The sequence below is a fragment of the Triplophysa rosa genome, linkage group LG20, assembly GCF_024868665.1.
Source record: "Triplophysa rosa linkage group LG20, Trosa_1v2, whole genome shotgun sequence".
Taxonomy (NCBI): Eukaryota; Metazoa; Chordata; class Actinopteri; order Cypriniformes; family Nemacheilidae; genus Triplophysa; species Triplophysa rosa.
The window spans coordinates 6,165,884-6,187,183 of NC_079909.1; the positions used below are offsets into that span (position 1 = coordinate 6,165,884).

Consider the following 21,300-nt stretch of genomic DNA (forward strand, 5'->3'; position numbering starts at 1 on the left):
CTTCTTTTGTGTTTCACAGAACAAAGAAATGTATAAAGCTATTTTTCGTACTATGGAAGTCAATGGTTACCCAAAACTGTTTGGTTACAAACATTCTTCCAAATAGCTTCAAAATATCTTCCTTTGTGTTTCACAGAACAATTGAGAACATTGTTTCAAATATCTTTCTCTGTGTTCATTATAACAAAGAAATTTATACAGATTTGGAACAACTCGAGGGTGACTAAATGATGACAGAATTTTCATCTTTGGGTCAACTGTCCCTTTAAGAGTGTAGCTATACTAAACCCATCATACGCTGGTCTAGTTCTTTATATTTAGCTTAAAAAAGAACACAAGCTAACAGTACATCATTCACAAAGACGATTCACAAAACAATAAATTTAAATCTGTTTTATTATCCCATTTCAATTCTTACAAAAATATGACAAAATAAAAGAAATAAGTAATCCGTCCCCTAATATTGTTTTCTTTAAGAAAGAAAGTTTTACAGTGGAACATTGGAAGAGCTCATGATAGGTTTGTGAGGTTGCCTTCAGAGAGGGACATCTGTGGCCCCTCTCACCACAATCACTTCATATTTCACAGTTAGACCGAATGTACAGCAGTTCTTACACAACAAACCTATGCTGTCTTCCAACTATCAATAGCTTAACTACTCACTTCTTTAAACAAACAAAGACAACAGAAATGTGACTGTTATTAGGCCAGAGCTGACGGTCTGATGACATTAAACTGTACTGTAAAGATGACCACAATGTAGACGGATCATACAGAGATGACACAACCCTACAGCACATTCAGAGATTTACAACAGTTTCCTTCATCCATCATATTGCAGAATCAGCAACACAACAAACAAACAAATAAACAATAATATTTTTTTCTGCCCCTCTATAATGAATGTGATTCCTCACAGTATCAGTCAGGAGACCTGAGTTACTCTTACAGTGAATCAATGTGGGCTGAGGGACTTTGGCTATAAAGAGAATGTCATAGTACATAAAAATTATTATTTTAGATGGCATACGTCTTATTTCTAGCAAAGGATATGAACGCTGCTGTTACGGCAGGGGCTGTTTACTACCAAGTGATTTTGTCGTGAAACAACACAGAAAAAAATGATATCACAAGGTTATTAGCTTTTTAACTAAATGTTCTTGTTAGGACCTAGTTGGTGAGAAATTGATTAAAATGAATCATTTTGTGAACAAAGTAGAAAGTATTATATTTGGTGGAGAATAACTGTCAGAGCATATAGAAAAGAGAAAATTATGTTTGCCTGTGATGGACAGCTACATTAAAACAAGCAACAGCCTCTGGTTGTATGTTTACCATTGAAGTGACCGGGGTCCAATAAAATCACATTCTTAATTTAAGGTCAAATTTAGGATTTAAGACAGCTGTTTCACAACAGGTTGTTGTAGTAACACATCATTTTGTTGATGAAATGTAGTAATTAAAAACATATTGATCTATTACTGTACTCAACATTTTCTGAACAAATTTAAGACAAATTCCAAATCACCATTCCGGCCAAAATATTATTGCAACTTCTGTTAGACAAATCCAGTCAACCAAACAAAGAACATATGCATAGTTGTCTTCTATGAAACTACAAAGTAAAAATGTAATTTTCCATTTGTTGTTGAGGCACCTCTCATTTTTTCATAGACTTTAACTGAAAAATATATCCATCATTTTACAAAAATCGAACTGCTTCAACGAAAACGTTTAAAGGGTGAGACACTGTGTCATGGATTTTGCAACAAATGCACTGTGTAAGACTCCCTTGGTTGCTCAGGACACATTTAGTAAATCAAATATGTTGATGTCTTTTAGCGTTTTCTCTATATCTCCAAACAGATGCACATGCTAAAAAATAACGTGCAAAGAAGATAAATATTAGTTTTGCTTCAGTAAAAAAATAAAAATGGTTTTCTGAACACTGCCTTCATCTTTTGGCTTAGGTTGGAACAACAGACAAGTTTAAACCCAAACTTATGCCACTGGTTGGGACAATGTTGCTGTGTTTTACCAGTCAGGAAACTCAAAAGAACGCTTTGAAGGTGAAGCTGGGTATTTTGTTAATATGCAAAAAATGATACTTTTGTTTCCAATCAGATATTGAACAGCAGGAATAAAGCATATTATGGTTTGAAACAGAGCTATAATGATATTTGTGAATTGCGGGTTGAAATGCAGAACGACACAAATGAAACAAACAAACATCACAGACATACACGTCTCATGTTTTCTCTTTGCAGTTTTCATCTTTTCTCTTTTTATTTGACATGAGAATATTGCCATTAAGGGCCTGTTCTTTCGTATGGATTTAAACCACCTGTACGCTTTTTTGCTTGTAAAGTTGCTATTGCTCTACTAAACCTGCTGTTTTCAGGCCTAAAGTCGCACAGTTGAAACCACATGTAGTTATTGTAGTGTTGTGGGATTTTGGATTATTACTGGCTCTGTTTGGATTGCATGTGTGCTGTATATAAATGAGTGGAAGGGGTCTTTTCAACCATGTTCTTCTGGAATAAATCAAAGCTTTACCTGTTAAGGGGTGAATTCAACAGCTGGAACACTTTAGTGTGCTGTATTTCGTACAGCTGTTTATACCATGCGTGCTAATCACGTCTAGCCATAATCCAACCTAAACATGTATAGCACTGCACCCTGTGTAAATGACCTCATCATCACTCTTCTCTGAGCCACGCCTTCTTTCTATGCAAATGAGGCTCAGATAGTCACAAACATTAGTGCTATTTGTCTGACGCAATGATTTATTTAAAAGTGACGGAAAGGCGAATATGTTTTCATGTGTATTTTTAACCTCTAGGGTGCAATTGCCCTGATCAACACTCATTTTGTGGGCATGTTTGAGCTTGATTTCTTTAGGCTTTGTTCAGACGGGCAGCAAAAATCTGATTTACTGATAAATCCAACTATCCAAATATTTTTCGTTGTTGTCTGTAGTTTGAACAGCAAAAATGTCTATATTTAGATAAATGCAACCTTTAAAGGAACACCTTAAAATGAAAATTCTGTCATCATTTACTCACCCTCAAGTTGCTTTATACATTTCTTTGTTCTGTTGAACACAAAAGAAGATATTTTGAAGAATGTAGGGCAGCAAACAGTTCTGGGGCACTTTTGACTACCATTGTCATTTTTCCTACTATCGGAGTCAATGGTGGCCAAGAACTGTTTGGTTACAAGCATTCTTCCAAATATCTTTCTCTGTGTTCATCAGAACAAAGACATACAGATTTGGCACAATTTGAGGGTGAGTAAATGATGACAGAATTTTTATTTTTGGGTGAACTGTTCCTTTTAAGTGGAGTTAAAAATACTGTAATTGTACATTAGTTGTCATATAGGATGTGTCGAATTCCAACACGATGAATAGCAAGTCTGTTGTGATTGATTGTTATTAAAAGCAAAGTTATTTTAGTTTTATATGCTGTATTTCAATTATTTTAAATGCTTGATATATGTAACGCCTTATACAAACTAAATATTTTGAAAAAAGCAAATGCATGAATGTGTAAATACTGTAATGCTGTTGATGCTTTGACGGTCTGGTGAACCTCATGAGTTCATCACAACAGCAAGATTTTATGATGGACATAAACGGAATTCATTTTTAGTTTTTTTGTCTTTTATTTCACAATAACATCTGTTCTCTCTTGTGTCACTGCATTATGCATGTTGCAGTCATTATTACGGCAACAAATGTACATATACTGGATATGGTATCTGTAAATTATTTTATCTGAAAAATCGGTCCTAAAAAGGTTGTTTTTTGAAAAAATAAATCAAACTTTGGTGCAGTGTGAACAAAGCCCTAATGCATCGGACGCTAAACCTATGCGGACAGTGTGTGCAAATAAACTCTGTCATCACTGGCCACAATTTGCTCTTAGTGAATTCCCCCTTAACTGTGTTTTTTGATGTACAGCTCCCAGATCAGATTCTACACAGAAAACCGTCTACCTCACATTTTCACTGCCTCTGCATTACTAAGTATATTCTCACACTGGTGCTTTATTGGAGATGTTTTCTTGTTACATTTTAGGGACTGATGGCTCAACGTCAGATGACGATCCATTCTCCCCATTCTCTCTACAGGGGGATGGGATCTCATCCGGAACCCCATTGAGGTCGGACTTTGTAGACGGCTTGTCCTGCGTCTGTCCCCCATCCCCCGGTTTCGAGGGCTGAGCCCCGTTTACGCACGCTCCTCCTTCCGACTTCCCAAAGTTAAAGAGTTTTCCAGGGTTGAAGGATTTGTTGGGTGATTGGGACCTCTCCATCCTCTCCTGCGCTGGAGGAACTACAGGTGCGCTTGTGGAAGCGGTTGCCGCCTCCTTTCTGTTCTCGGGAGACTTGAGGAACTTGAAACTGAGGAAGCCTGGTAGCTTGGGTTCGCTCCCGGTGGGCGACTGCGGAGAACGGGCTGTGCCCGAAGAGAACTTGCTTTGCATCGGGATGATCTGCTTCAGTTTCATGACGTTATTGTTGCCGAGAAGCGAGCTGGGACGCTTGGGTTTCTCCCCTCCTGACGCTCCTCCTCCACCCCCTGGTCTGGATTTTCCACTTTGGCTCTTGTCGTGGTGGTGGTCGCCACCTGAGGAGTCCGAACGGCCGTCGTCTCGGTCGCGACGGGCTTGATACTCTGCCTGGCGCTGACGTTCCTCTTCCTCGCGTTTTCTCCTCTGCTGCTGCTGGAAATGCTGCTGCGCTTGACGCTCGTGCTTCTGAAAACACAGCAACACCAGAAATGAATCCTCATTTACATATAAACTATTATGCCATCAACAACGTTTTTACATATTTTAACTATTACTTTGGAAAATATGAGAGGTGCTTCTTTAGGGTGTTAACCAGGACATTGCTAAGTGTTCTGAGCGGTTTACAGTGTTGCTATGCCGTTGCTACGCTTGTCCTGTGGGGTTTCTAGGGCGTTACTAGGGTGTTCCAGGTGGTTGCTATAATGTTGCTAGGTCTGTGTTTGGTTATTATATAACCATTTGTTTTATTTTTTATTACTAATATTAATTTACATTCATATTTTATTGTATATTAACTGTATTAAATTAAATTAAATTGAAATGAATCAACAGTTATTGATTCTTTCCGGAGGTCTACCAGAAGTTAAGTTTGGGCCACATAACATTTGTTTATGTGTTGCCGCCGAAATATATTAAATATATGATTTTTACCTTGAATGCCTCTTTGCGCTGAAACTCCAGTTTGGCCATTTCCTCTCTCACCCAACTGGGGATGTCTGGTATTGCAATATGAATGACATATTTCAGTAGTACTGCAAAGTGCTGCTCAGGGTGTGAAACAGAGAAAGAAGAAGATAAGTGTATGTAATTTCTCTTATGTGTCCTCAGACAAGAAATCGAATAGTCTTCTAGAGCGGAACAGATAAGAAAAACATTGTGTCCCAAAATGTGACCCAGCCTGTGAAAATCCAGCTAAAGCCATTCTCCATAAAATAAGTTTAGATAATGTAAAGAACATTTTGTGAGAATATAACCTTGATATAATTAAAGGAACAATACGGGGTTTTTAGGAGGATCTATTGACAGAAATGCAATATAATATACAAAACTATTTCTTCAGAGGTGTATAAAGACCTTACGTAATGAACCGTTATGTTTGTAATACCTTAGAATAAGCTGTTATATCTACATACAGAGCGGCCCTTCATACATTTGAATTCGCCGCCATGTTTTGTACAGCAGCCCTAAATGGACAAACAATGCTAACAACATTCTTCAAAATATCTTTCTTTCGCGTTCTGCTGAAGAAAGAAAGTAATCCAGGTTTGAAATGACAAGAGGGTGAATAAATGATGACAATGTTGCCAGATCTTGATAGATCTTGTGAGAGTGTGTAATGTACCTCTAGGATGACGATGGAGATTATGGCCATCTCAGGACTAAGCCATGGAAACAGTCTCTGCAGCTGGCCACACTGACCAATCAGATAGCAGTTTACTATGATGGCAATCACACCCATCGCTTCCATCACTGTCTGTGCAAATGACACAGTTTGTTTACACAACATTGTTGCACATGTATACAACAGCTCCATATTTTCCTGATTTCTATCATGAGTACTCAGTGTAGTCTAACCTGCCATTGTCCGATGCTGGCCACCCTCAAGCCAAAAGGCCTCTGCAGGCTGGTGCACAGTTTAAACGCATCACTGCGGATCTCAATGATGTTGTTGATGAGGGCACACATGGCGGCCAATGGGAAGGCAGATGAGAAGAGCACCACATATCCAAACTGGACGAACATCTCCTGGTAGTCCTGAAATGTGTCCTGGAAAGCAATTTAGGGAATTTAAAAAGTTATTCTGAAAGTGTGTCAGTCTGTGGGGCCTGACAGGCGATAAAATGTAGGTAATCTATAACAAGGGTTATTACAGTATATATGTATGATATCCTTATGAAAGGCATCTTTATAAACAATCAGTTTATAAACTGGAAGTGAATATTATAAATCTAAAATTAGTTTCTATTAAGTTACATTATTAAAGTATACTTTTTCTCACTATATTGTGACGTACTGTTAAATATATTATTTATTTACGTGCTCAATAAGTCATGTTAACACGTTTTTCCATGACGTTAACTCATCAAAATAATTTAATTTCAATTATTCAATTTCAACTTCATTTCATAGGTTTAAAGAAATATATCTAGATTTTTCAGTTTAATATTATATATATTTAATATTATAATTATACAATTTTATTATTATTAATTTGTTTAAGTTCACAATTTTATTTATTTACTTTAATCAAATGTAATCTATTTTTATGAGTAGTTATTTTTGTTATTTCAATCATATTATTAACCACTGTAAAAAAATGTAATTGTATATATTTGATCGCTTTTTTTTACATATTTTTAAAAAAAGACTGCAAATTGACAAGAAACACATGAAAAAACTATTTACATTTATTTTAAAGGGATTTCTTTTACAGTGAAATACAATCGTCAAATTACAGAAAAAATGAAAATTTACAAGAAAAACATGTAATTTTATGTGGAAAAAGGTTGCCAGAAAATGCCTTTTCTTTTCTATTGATTAAATAAATAATAACACATTAAATAAATAATGTGGTGTTATTTATTAAAGCATATTTTTCACTTTTTTAACCGTTATTCTCTAGACTTTTTCACAGACCCTCTGTTTCACCAGATAGCGTATATATAAAACTTAGTTTATATCTTTAATTTACAGCAAGGAATAAAAAGGAGTTATTAATTTGTTGGTAAATGATGTGGTGTTTGTAGTTTGTGTTGATGCACGTCATGCATCTGTACTTTCTGACCTGGTATGTTTGCATGCAGCTCTCGATCTCGGCCTGCGTGTGTGTTGTTGTTTCTTGCTCCTCGGGCAGATCCATCCACGAATATATTTTCGTCTTACTGTCCGATCTCTCCAGGCTCCGCCCCCTCTTCCTAATCCTGACCGACGTGCTGGTCTGGAGTGGCTCAGCGGCCAGTTCCTTCATCTCCGCCACCCCGTTTTCATCTTCATCATCACACATCTCGAAAATCGAGGCAGGATCCATGCCCCGCTCCACCATAGTCGGACTGCCCTCCTCCAGGAAGCTGTCATCTCCCGGGCCGACACAGCTTGCAGACTTGCGCTCCACCTTCTCAATGAAACTGACCTTACGTAACTTCAGTCCACAATCGATGAGGCTCTCCGACTCGCTCTCCTCGTCGCTGTTCCTCTCTTTAAGCTCCTCCTCCACGTCTTCATCTGGAACACCACAGCCACCGTTCAAACACGTACGTTCTCGCTTTTCATGTGGGCCCTCCTCACCCATCTGTGAGGCTCGCAGACCTGACCCGGGCACGGTGGGGTCGCTGGGTGAGATTTGCGCTCGCCCTGCTGCAAGTCGCCCGTACTTGAGCAGCGCTGAGACCAGCAGTTCCCACACGGCCCGCAGCGTGAGGTCGCCCAACCGGTGTCGCTCCGCCAGGTACGGCTGCAGGACCTCCTTCAAGTTCTGCACGAACTGACGGATGATCAAAAGCGTGGCCAGCATCTACAGCAAGAGGAACACATTGTACATTAAAAATGAATTTCTGTCAATCCAAAAGTTAAAAATAGGCTACAGAATGAAAACATGGTTTCCTGGCAGACTGATAAAAACCTGTGCAACTTAAATCCCGAAAATTGTATTAAATTTTTAATTGAAGCTTTCAATTTTCACAAGTGCTTTCAGTTTTGTGTGCCATGTGCATCAGTGTAAGTGGTCTGTGGATGTGATTTAGTATCCACCTATCAATCTACATCTCTACATATCCTCACATCCATCCATCATCCTCAGACAAACCATCCTGATGCCCAGCCGACTGAATGTACTATTGAGTGATCTGTGTTTGTGTAAAAAGACCAGAGCAGGTGTTCACCTGGTCACACCTCACCTCTTTCAGACGCTCCATGTCTTTGAGGTAGAATCCAATATAGAAAAGGCTGAGATAAGAATTTACAAACTGAAACTGCAAAGAGATAACAATTAGTTTCATACAGTTCACTTAGAGTGAAATGTACCTCTAATTCACAGACAACAGAATAATTCAATAATTAAAGGGACAATTCACACAAAAATGAAAATTCTGTCATCATTTCCTGTACACAAAAGAACATATTTTACCAAATGTTATGGTGGTACCCATTCACTTGCATTGGTTTCGTGTCCATAGAAGTGAATGGGTACCACTGTTCTCAACATTCTTCAAAATATCTTCTTTTGTGTTCTGCAGAAGATGGAAAGTCATACACGTTTGAAATGACATGAGGGTGGGTAAATGATGACAGTCATTTTTGGGTGAACTACTACTATATTTTTTACATATGTTTTGCAAAAACATGTTATTTGCTGAATATTAACTAATGTATAATTTATCTGTACATTGTATTTTTTATTAGTACTTACAAGAACCATTTTGATGATGAGATTTTTCTCATAGGCACTCTGGAGTCTGTAGTTTTCTGTGGAAAACAGCAGATTAGGAAATTAGTATTCACGTCACTGATGTCTAACAACAGCACAGCATTCTTCACTTGTGAGTTTCTGGAGTGCAGGATCCTGAAAGTCCAGACCAACTCAATTCAGCCCTGCAGTCCTCCTTCTAAAGGTCAAGATATCTTGTCATATACTCACCCATGTCATTTAGCCAGCAGGCGATCTTTCTGTACACCTCATCACACGCCGTCACAGTGATGGCCAGCATGATTTTAGGGATAAATCTTGCTACACGAGGAAGCTCCTTAATTCCCATCACAAATTCCTGAAGACCACCATATTCATTACAACTTACATCAGATGAAATGTATGTCTAATCACCAATATAGTAAAATATAGTCATTTTGAATCATCCCTATTTAAATCGCCCATATCACCTAATATATAACTTCCAGAACATCCCTTTAAAAAAGTGTAATGTGGAAACCAGTATTTGGATATGTGTGCATGCATGTATGAGATTGTAAAATTCACCTGAAGCTCGAAACAGATGAGCATGGCCAGAAATACAAAGCAAAGACATAATAAACAGACAGGAAAGCTGACCAGCCATCTGAACAGTCTCCGCCTCCAAGGCGGGTAATAAAACTCCTCACAGCCCGTTACTGGACTGCACCGCTTTACACCCTGAGACAAAAAAAGATTTGATGAGATTTTAAGAGCCATAAAGAGTTAATAACTTCACCCTAATAACTTCAGCTGTATTTTTCGCTTTGTCTTTACTCTGAACTGAGGTCTGGGTTCCTCCAGCGATTCGGCGGGTGTGTCCAGTGTACCCCACTTATACGCAAGCTCCGCCCCTCTGCGCTTCCAGCGCTCCAGGAAAAGCGTGGCCCACACCACGTTAAATAGTGCAAATACCACACAACAGATGTCTCTGCTGGTCTGAGACAACACACACACATGAATATCAATCAAACAATGGTACATGAAAATATAGACGTTTCATTTTTTGAATGAATAAATACTTTAGGAATCATATAATGAGAATGATGGGGTGGTGCAATACCTGATCTGATTCTGTCAGCATCCACAAAACAAAGCCAATAACAGCGGGATACAACATAGACGTGGTGTAGAAACCCAGCCAGGCGAAGTACATGGCAATCTTTACGCCAAAATAATCACAAATGTCATCTAATGTGAAAAATAAAGAGTGTTCAAAACTCCACATATCACATTTTTGTGAATTTGAGGGTGTAAGTACAATAACAGAAATCCTTAAGTTTATTTGGGTCATTCTCACGAAACGACGGAAACATCATGGCAGTAAAGATTTTAATTATAAAACATATCATTCAGTGACACAAAAAATGAACATACTAAACATAAATGTGTTTTCTACCTTGCACAGTACATAATATCAACATAGAAATGAATTATTTTTGTATTTTATTGCTTTTTCCGCTGAAATTCTCATTACCGTAACGCGTCCTGATATGTCTGATTGCATGATATGTTGTAGTTTAAACAGAGTAAAATTAAAATATTCTTAAAAACAACTGGATGTTCGTTTAGATGTTCTCAAATGACAAAAAAAGTATCGACAAAATATTCATGTATAATATAAATGAAGAAATAGTGGAAAAAAAGAGTTGTCCATGACTGATATTATCACCTCCGTAATATTTTTAAAGGACTGTTTGCACACACACACAAAGATATTTACATGAAGTTTGATTTTGTTTACAGAAACACATCCTCCAGTACAATTCAAACGGCTAACAGGTTAACAAATTACTTTATATTTTTCTAGTTAAAAGCTTAATATTCTCTCGTCACGCTGTGTACAGGACTTTTCATTCTCATTACCGATACAGGTAGTTTTCCCGCATTTAAAAAAATGTAACATGTTTAATTTTCTATTAAAATATACTTCCTTAATGTCTTATTATGTACGATTAATAAAAACTTGATTAGACATCATGGCTTTGCTTTTTTTTTTTTAGCAAAACAGGCTACGGAATTGACTGTTTTAAATGGTTACGGTAATGAGAATTTTTTGTAAAAAAAAAGTCTAAATTGGGTTAAACTGTCGGTAAAAGTGAATGAATGCTTTTTAACATGTTATACCTCGTTTTTAATTAATAAAAAGGAAATGTGTTGATGCGAATCATGTTTGAGATCATGAAACCGAGATTTTGTGAGAATCACCCATTTTGATTTTTCACAGCATCACCATTTCATAAAAAAAAGAAACCTATATGCATGTATCAATGTTGAACTACAAACCAAGTGGCTGTTTTTCACACACAGCTTGCACCCATGACTTCATCAGCTGTCCCAGAATCCTTTGCTCATGAAGTGGGAAGACCTGCTGGATCACGCCTCGCGCCCTCAGCTCGGGAACTGGAACATACACACACAGTGCACGCTCACTAACACACAAACACAACATGAACAGGTATTCAAAACTTCGGTAGGTAAAACTTTCTTTTTTAGAAATGCTCACTACATCTGTCAAAGGAGTCTGCACAAAACAGACACCACCATAACTGCGTCAATATTGCACAGGTATGGATAACATATACATACATACAGGCCACTGGTACAGATCAGGCACATACTTATAAGGGCTTTCAGGAAGTCTACAGAGAGGAACTCACTGATTGGCTGCCCTTCCAGGAAGTGAATGTTGTGAAGGGCCTCCCCTTGTTTAGCTCTGAGATTGTCCATCCAGTGTTTGATTATGCTTTGACGTTCCTGCGATAAAATGAAGAATAAGGTTCCATTGTAAAGCAATACTACTGCTGGACTATTGTAGTTATAGATATTAAGCAACTGGTTTCCTTTTTTTTTTTAAGGGGTCATATGGCGCGAATACGTGTTCTTCTGTGTCTTTGGTGTGTTATAAGTTGCCCATGCATGTATTAGACACGTAAAATTGCAAAAATTTAAGTGTCGGAACAAAATATGCATTCTATCTAAAAGCGAATGCTCACCCAGACCTGCCTGAAACGTCCCCACAAATTTACGTCAGTTTGTGGTATGATTTGACTAAGACCGCCCAAATGTATACGCAAGTATGGTGGGCGTACCTGTCAGTACGATTGCTTTGGAACCTGATGTTCCAAATATGGTAAGAGGCGTTACATTTCCCTCACACGCTTGCAGTATTCGACCAATCACTACGCACTGGTTAACTGGCCAATCATAGCACACCTCGCTTTTCTGTGCGTTTCAGAAAGGTGGGGCAAAGAAGAAATACAAACATGCACGGTATGTGGAAAACACAGAGTTTTTGAACCTTAAAGGTACAGTGTGGGATGTTTTGTATGATCTATTAACAGAAATGCAATATAACATACAAAACTGTGTCTTTAGATGTGTATAAAAACCTTACGTAAAGAAAAGTGATGTTTTTATTACCTTAGAATAAACCAGTTGTATCTACATAGGGAGCGGGCCTATCTACATGGAATTTGTTATGTTGCGCAGCCATGTTTTGTACAGTAAGCTCTAACGGACAAACAGCTCTACAGAGCGCGTTTCGTATATGTTGGTCTTTGTGTGTGTTTTTAGACGCAGCTTGCGTTATCACTGAGTTGAAGACGCACAAAGTAGTAAGTCGTAGTACGGCGAGGAGGAGGAGTAGTCGTCGTCGTCTAGCTGAAGCAATTGATTGTTCTGTCTTAGAAGTTTTGATAAAATGGAGGACCATGCGTATTGTGCACAAGCGCCGACAGAGCGTGAATCTCCGTCGTCAAAGAAGCGCAAACGTGATGCTGCCAGACGAATTAGAGACAAACGGCGGCAGAAATCCAGGATAAACATCGGTGTTTCTATTACCAGATGGAAGGCACTGTTGAAAGACAAATGCTTTCAAGGCGACGCCGAAGTTGCCTGTTTTCTGCTAGACTGGTAAGATAATTCAACATTTTCAATGTTTCCACTTTTTCAATGTTTACCAAACAACTGTTTTGTTGAAATGGTAACGTTAGCATTTTATACGAATGGCCATATAACCTCCGAATAATAATGTTTTTCCGTCCCTGCGGTACGTACTCCGGTTGTTCCTGACTTTACAAAGGGGGAGACAAACGTCTTCTATCTTACACCTAACTGCCTATGTCGCTGTCAGATCAAACGCTTTGAACAGCGTTGCTATTTACGATTAGCTAACTTTAGTTACTTCACTACTCTCAGCGTGTACTAGATAGCACGCAAGAAATATATCTAATTATAGAATTGTAACAGTAACTTTCGCAGTAGAATACATGTTAAATGATTAATTACGTTAATATATTGCCTTACCTTTGCAAAGAAACATCGTTGCTTGTATCACTGTTATCCGCTGTCTCAGTAGACGGCATCTTTTTTTACTGTTGCGGCCACCATCGTAATTCGAAAGGGAGGGGTGAGCAAATGACTCAGAGATTCGTTGCAAAACTATAATACAACGCTAGTGGCCGCTGATTTTCAAGAACTGCGCCTTTAAATCGTGTATACACATTGCATTACATCTAAAACAAACAATAATATTAGTTTTAGCCGTGTCATATGACCCCTTTAAAGGTCCAAAGTGTAATTTTTTGGAGGATCTATAGACAGAAATCCAATATAATTTAATAATAATAGAATATAACTATGTCTTCAGAGGTGTATAAAGACCTTACATAATCAGGGTTTTTCCTGGGTCAAAATTGGTCTTCGGTGGTGGCTGACGAACACTGTCGTTCACATACAGTTAAACGTACCCTACACTTGAACTGTGACTGTCCAATACCGATATTAAATCCAGAATAAAGGCAAACAAACCATTTGATTTGTCATTTTATTCGGTTGTTATTATTTAGTTTTACACACCTTTTCCAAGTTATATAATGGGTATGAAATTATGTGACACAGATATTACCTGTCACTCCCACAACCTCCTTTCTTGCCCTTTTTGCAAAAAGCTGTATTTTTCCAATGGCCTATGACTTGATAATTACATTGATATATAATTATATTACCAGTGTTGGGTGTAACTAGTTACTAAGTAATGAGTTACTGTAATTTAATTACTTTTCCCTTGAAACAGTAAAGTAAGGGTTACTCTAATTTTCCCTGTAATTTAATTACAGTTACTTCTGATGTAATTAAACTAAATACTTTGTGTAATATATGTGTGTGCAATAGTGGAAATGACATCAAAATTCAAAGTCTAACTTTAAAATCTGTGCTTTAATGTGTAATTCTCACATTTGTAATACTTTGGTCAGTTCTTTATTTGAATGAATTAGATAAGCCGTTTTATTTCTATCCTTGAATCAATTCTTATCAAGGTTGATGTAGGATATAGAAAGTAATTAGTAAATAAATATTTTTTGGAGAGAGTAATTTGTACAGTAATCTAATTAAACTGTTGAATATGTAATTAGTAACTAGTAATTAATGACTATGTGTTTGATATATCAGTTGTTTCAACCGTTCATTAAAATGAATCGGTTCAAAGGAGTCACTAGGACGCGAATCTGACATAAGCATACGATGCCGTCTGGTTCCGGAGCTACTTCACATCATATGCCGATGGGTCTGCGCAACACAGAATGAAGTCAAACACAGAGAGAGAGTGCATGCCTGCGCTATCCGTTCGTTCTTTCCTGCAGTTATCCACATTGCTCATAAATCACATTCAATGATCAAATAAATCTTTGGCGGGGCAAAAATTCGTTTTGGCGGCCGCAAAAAACCCCTCAATATACGAAAAACCCTGCATAATGAAGCGTAATGTTTTTATTACCTTAGAATGAGCGATTTCTATCTACATACCGGGTCCCCTTGCATGGAAATCACCATGTTGTTTCTACAGTAGCCCTAAACGGACAAACTGCTCTACAGAGCGCGTTTTGTAAATACATTATTTCCTTCGGCAAAAAAGCGAAAACGTGACGACATCTTAGTTCTGTGTCAGCCACCGTAGTGCTTCGAAAGGGATGGGTGGAGTGAGCCGTTGGTTGCAGTTCACAACCTCACCACTAGATGCCGCTAAATTTCATACACTGCCCTGTTGAAACAAAACAGCATGCTGGGTTAGGTATTTTTTGAAGGACCAGCACAAACCACCAAACCAGCATCAAAACATACCAAACCAGCATATGCTGTTTTGTTTCAACAGGGTGGACCTTTAAATGATTTTGGTGTGGTCACAGTCAACAGTTTGATGCTCAGTACAGTGAATGACCTGTGAGGTGAAGAAACACAGTTCACTCTCAATGTTCTCGTAGATGTAGTCTTCCTCACAGGAGAAGCTGCGAGATCCACCTCCAAACTCCGGCTTCACAGGTTTCTGCACTCCCATTTCTTCAGCCCCTCGTAAAAGACTACAGTCACAAAAAATACTTCAATAAATCCCAAACCACAACAAATGTAAAGGTAACCCATCGGGTTTATCATGTTTGAACATGTCCATAAACATCACATTAGCAACCGTTTCAATATGACTTTTAATTGCAACTTACAAAACTAACATCAGCGCTATCTAAGGCTTTTCAAACATCCCTTTCAACCTTTACAATGTCACACACAGTCAAACCAGGGTGTAAAAACATGTATAAACAAAAGAACACTCAGAAATCAAACACAACCCCTGTTTCTTCCTTACTTTTCGTATGTTGCCGTGACGAAGAAGGCATACATTCTGGTCTGTTTGTGATGGCGGATTTGGATGATGAGTTCAGGGATGCTGAGCCGTATGTGGTTCAGAAGCCAAAGGAGCGTGTGGTCATCTGTGCTGTCTGATAGAAGACAAATGTAAATACATCTCATATAACCATTTCCATCCATTGTGTTTGGATATGCGGCTGAATTAAAGTGATCGTTCACCCCCCCTAAAAAAATTCAGTCATCATTTATTCACTCTCATGTCAATCAAAACCTGTATATGACTCTTTCTTCTGTGATACACAAAAGAATATATGTTGTGAAATTTCTCAGTGGTTTTGTGTCCATACAATGGAATTCAATCGGGTTCAATGTTGTTTAATTAAAAATATCTGGTGGTCTCTTTTTGTCCCAAGTCAAACATCCGAACCCCTAGATATGGCTCAGGTCCTTTCATTGTTGCTTACTTAGGTTTAATACTAGTGAAATAGAAAAGAGGAGTGAAGGTAAGACTGAAAATAAGAGCGAGAGAGATTTAAAGCACCTGGAAAAGTCATAAGGACGTCACAGTTCTCTGTGGGCACTGTCTTCATCCAGGATTTATGGGACATGATGTGTCTCCCGGCCTGCAGCAGTCGCTTTCCAAACAGCTTATCTGAGAAACAAAGCGCAGAGAGAGATGAGTAGTGGGGAATTGAAACTGTCAGTCACTTTGTCATGTTGCTACGGACAAACAGACCCACAGCAAGCGTTTGATTCTTTCCTCACGCTCTCAGTGCCAGCTTTAAATGTCACTCTCATTCCCCTTGAAACATGAGAGGATCAGACATAACTGAGAACTGAGTGCTGGAGTCCTGACAACACACCGTACAGTGGCTGAATATAAACAATAACCTCAGAGTGCCTGGGTAGGTAGTATGACTACAAATAAATAAAAAATTCAGAAAATTGCCCTAATACTGGCAAAATACATACACGATACACAATACATACCTCAGGAGTGACATAAAGTCAACAGCAATGTGAAAGACTGACAGCATGATAAGACGCATGAAAACTGACAAATCAGGGTTATCACATAAAAAATATTTCAAACTTTTCCTAAACACATGTAGAAATATTACTGTAGTATTGCTTGAAAGTGAATATGAACTTGTTTTCGTTGCAGTGTTTGAGGTCATACAGATATACAGAGCATCTTTTCTGTTATTTTCACCTGTTTCTCCAGTTTTCATTTTCTGAAAATAAATGCAAATAGAAACAGTATTCTTATTTGAAATTTGAGAGAAATATTGTTAGTAGTTCACACTCACAGAATGAAACGTAAATTATATTTTTACCTAAACACATCCCTATAAATAGTACAATCAGAAAAACTAAAAAATAATTTTGAAATTTTATACATACAGTAAATACTTATTCACATACAATACAATATATACAGTGGTACTAAATTAGTACATACTAACAACTAATAAGCCCAAAAACGTGCACTAAGCAACTACCAATGTTGACTTCACATTGAATCCAGCACACTGACTTCAGGCCCATCTTTGACATTGTGCCGCTGTCCTGAATGTTTTCCTGAGAGGCTTTGTGCTCACTGATGCATGACCTTCAGAAAGTGGGACACAGTCGACATGCAATGACCACAATCACAATCTCAGGTCACGATCCAGAGAACTTCCTAAAAAATTCTATCTTCTGAAGATATTGCCGTCACCGAAGCACAAATATCTACACCTGAGATTATAAGAGCTTTTATGTTCGGTGACAGATCAGGACAGGCATGTTCTGACGGCAAAGCAGTCTCATAAAAAGATATAAACAAGCCTCAATGTCATCCTCACACAAACGTCAAGAGACGTAACAAAAAGTTCCACATTATAAATTCTCTTTCTTTTGCGAACATATGCAAACAGTCAGAACAGATGTTATTACTGCATTGTCTGAAGTCAGGCGTATCGTCTCACGAAACATCCGAGTCACTAGTAGGCACCTCTGAGACGGCCAATCAGCAATCGGCTCTCACTGGCTCGCTTTCCTAGAACTACATAAACTTTATTTTTAGCCGGTGCTAAGCCTAATGCAGTAGTGATCCCATGCTGCCGTAATGCTAAACATCTTCACTCCGAGATCATGGAAGAAGAAGGAAACAAGATAAAAAAATACAGTATCAATGAAAATAATCTCCATATTTGGATCGTTTTCAAACGCTGCGGTAATTTACCATCCTAAGTGCACATTTGCTATCAGAGGGCTCTTGGAAGCCAGACATTATAAAGTGGAGCTAAGACCTATTCCATAAATGAAAAGGTACAGAAGATGAAAGAACTGTACTGTAAACCTGCAATCCTTCTTACTTTCACTGTGCCAAAAACTCTGGTAATTACTAGATGATAAGAACAGGGTCACCTGGAAATTTACTGCAGGGTCAGAAGATGCAAGATACTGTGGAGGAGAGAAATTAGGAGACCCGAAATTAGAATAGAGAGGCTTGTTCTGTAGAAGACAAGCATTTGTGATGCAAAAAAGCCACATAACCAAAGGCTTATATTAAATAGATACTGTTTAGAGAGAGTCGTCTGTAAAAGCAGATAATATTTGAGGCAATAGAAACTCATTTTTCAAACTCTGCATCACACCAGGGCTGGATCAACGTACCATGAGGCACATACGTCACATGCCCTTCTAGCAGAGTTCTGTCCTTCTGTACATATTAGACTCCAAAACACATGAAACAAACACAGGCCTGTGTGTTGTTGCAGAAAAGGTGACTGGTACTTACACTTGACAACAAACGTTTCATCTATAACTGTGAAATATTTTTAGTCCTATTCGGAAGCAATTCTTGTGATGCACCAGTTATGTGCTCATATGAATGAGGCATTGTGAATGAAGAAATTATGAATGACTGAATGGGTCTGAGTTTGAATACGAGCTTTGCCACTTGAGTACAACTACTGAATACCGAGACAAATTATAATACAAACCGCAATACACGTAATAGAGTTTGATGAAACTGACATCACGTATGATGACAATATGGTAAAATAGCAATAAGTCCTGCTGGAAAGAAATACTGAAGATAAAACACACTGATGGAACAGTAAATCTGAACATCATAAAATCTGAACTATAGTGTTATTCTGTAGGTTCAATACGTGCATTTATAATGGAGAAAAACATGTGTGGTCCTACAAAAAAAATATATTCACTGACGAGGTTTACAGAAACTAAATGTCAGAAGGGATAAAATAATACTTCACACAAATATGAAAATGGTGTCAATGTCAATATATCTATGTAAAAAGCAGATCCACGTCAATAACTTTGAATCTCATGTGTGAGTAAATTATGAAAAAAAAATCATATTTGGGTGAGCCGATGCTTTCATGAACACATGCGCCTCTGAAAAAAAAAATGAGATCACTCCAAACTTTTTTTTTTTTTAGAATTTACTATTTATAGGTATGCGTTTAGGTAAAACAATATTTTTTGTTTAGGTAATTCTTTGAACTACCCACAACATTTCCTCAAAATTCTTGATAAAAATGTTGTTTTTGGTTTGTTTATTTGCAGAATCGGTCAAAAAAGCTGTATTTGTTTTCAACAAAGAAAACAAGTTCATATCGCCGCTGTCCTCCATATTTCGTATTAGCATTATTATTAGTCACACTTCATGTTTGTCACTGGGTTTTGCAAAAATATCTAAACAAATAAAAAGTATTAAAAAGTGCTTGTCAACGTTGACAACACAGTATTTAATCATATACAGAAAGTACAGTGTTTTTTCCAATTCCTGAAAAACAGTGAATTTGCACATCCGAGGTTCCAGAAGGACAGTGACGATATTCACTTTTCAACAATAAAATACAAATGTTTTTAAGCACTTAATCACAGCTTTCATATTGCTGTTGGGTGTTACTCCTGAGGTTTATTTTTTGTTGAAATTCAACAGACACTGTAATGTTGTACATGTACAATACAGGTATCCTCCTTTTTTCCAGAGCTGTATGTCTACCTGACACTTCATTCGCCCAAGCTCTTGGTCTGAGCTTTAGATTTGTTTTTCCATTTTACTCATGTGACAGATTTGTACGGGTACTGTTGACAAAGTAGCACATCTCTAATAAATATGATTTATGATACCACAACGAGTTTGTGAAATTGTCATCCATCACTATATAGGTGAGGCCACACATTTAGCTGAACATCACATGAGCTTATGAAATAACAGCTGGGCCAATGACATCATATCAGTAGCTAATGGTTGAGTTAAATGGAGCTGAGAGCATATCTGCCCCACTACAGATGTCCTAAACCCACTGCATCACACTGCAGGATAACACCAAAACAATCACTCCAGGAACACCCAATGAAAGCACTTCAGCCAAGTGAACTAGACACAAGTCCAACCACAACAAAAGGCCCCTCGTGCAACTATAATTCAAAACATAAACGAATTCAGCGCTAAAAGCGCAAGAGAGGACTTGACCACGTCCTTATGCCCCCCCAAAATGGTGTAATCGTGTGTAAAAAGTAGCGCATGGCCCGCAGATTGAATCTCCTCATGTGTCGGAGCATTTTAGTGATGCTGTCGTGATAAACGGCATGACCTTCCGTAGGCCACAGACACAACAGCAGTCCGCTAGGAAACGGCGAAATACGGGTTTAACGCATGCACGAGCATCATAACGGACATAAGAGGCAGACAGCATAACAAAGCCCCGCATTGTTCATTCTCCGTACGCCCTCCGATATCGTCACATCCACCTGTCCCGCCTGTATTCCCCTCCTCTCCCCGCGCCGTACATGATGTCGATACTCACCCAAAACTCCGGATGATGTGGGCTGCGGGACTGCGCTCGGCTGCTCGCTCCGCTCCGCGTCTCCGTGCGCTCGGTGTCTGTGCCGCGCGTTCTCGCCGTCGCCGCCGTTGCTCGCCGATGATGCAGCAGCTGCCGCCGCCGCCGGGTCGGATATCATGCTTCCGCCGCCGTTTCAGCGGGGAGTGAATGTTGTAAACGGGGCGTAGTGTGTGTGTGGATACACACCGGCTGGGTTAAATGAAGGTTAGGGGGAAGTAAAGGTTGTTGTGAGTCATCCTGTGTGTGCAGCGGGATGCGAGGAGGACAGACTGACTGCGGCGTCAGGAGGAGAACTGTGGTGGAGGAGGAGGGACAAAGAAGAGGAGAAGAAACACACCGCCTCTCTCTCTCTCTCTCTCTCTCTCTCTCTCTCTCTCTCTCTCTCTCTCTCTCTGTCTCTCTCTTTGCACGTCTGTCTTACCACTTGTTCCATTTAGACACTCAGACATATACCCTACACACGCTGGAAAGTGTAATGCACATATGCATTAGTGTGTGCACATGCACATAGCTGGCTGACGTCAGCAGGAGTGTATTGATCGACTCGTTTGTGCATTAGAAACCATGCTAAAGCATCCAAAAATGGGCATATATATATATAGGCTATATATGTTTAAGAAATTAAGCATAACGTCTGTTTTCCCCCACGTTTTCACAAGTTTCACAGAATTTGACATTTTTATTTTCATTTTTATTTTATTTGACGAGTTTAATAGAATAGATGACACAGCCTTTAGGCTTAGGCTATAGGTTACCAAATAATCAAATTATA

General features: G+C 38.5%; 1 protein-coding gene across 1 annotated transcript; it reads right to left on the reverse strand.

Annotated features, from left to right (window-relative positions):
• Positions 1–367: 367 nt before the first annotated feature.
• Positions 368–20,936, reverse strand: ano8b (anoctamin 8b). Its single transcript, XM_057361988.1, has 17 exons — positions 20,490–20,936; positions 16,202–16,312; positions 15,659–15,791; positions 15,239–15,377; positions 11,679–11,775; positions 11,305–11,421; positions 10,082–10,209; positions 9,796–9,957; positions 9,547–9,699; positions 9,211–9,337; positions 8,983–9,038; positions 8,471–8,545; positions 7,363–8,088; positions 6,153–6,344; positions 5,920–6,051; positions 5,229–5,339; positions 368–4,763 (listed from the first exon to the last, which is right to left on the reverse strand). The coding sequence occupies exons 1-17, from the start codon at positions 20,644–20,646 to the stop codon at positions 4,071–4,073; spliced, it is 3,309 nt and encodes a 1,102-aa protein (XP_057217971.1). The 5' UTR covers positions 20,647–20,936; the 3' UTR covers positions 368–4,070.
• Between the last annotated feature and the right edge of the window lie 364 nt (positions 20,937–21,300).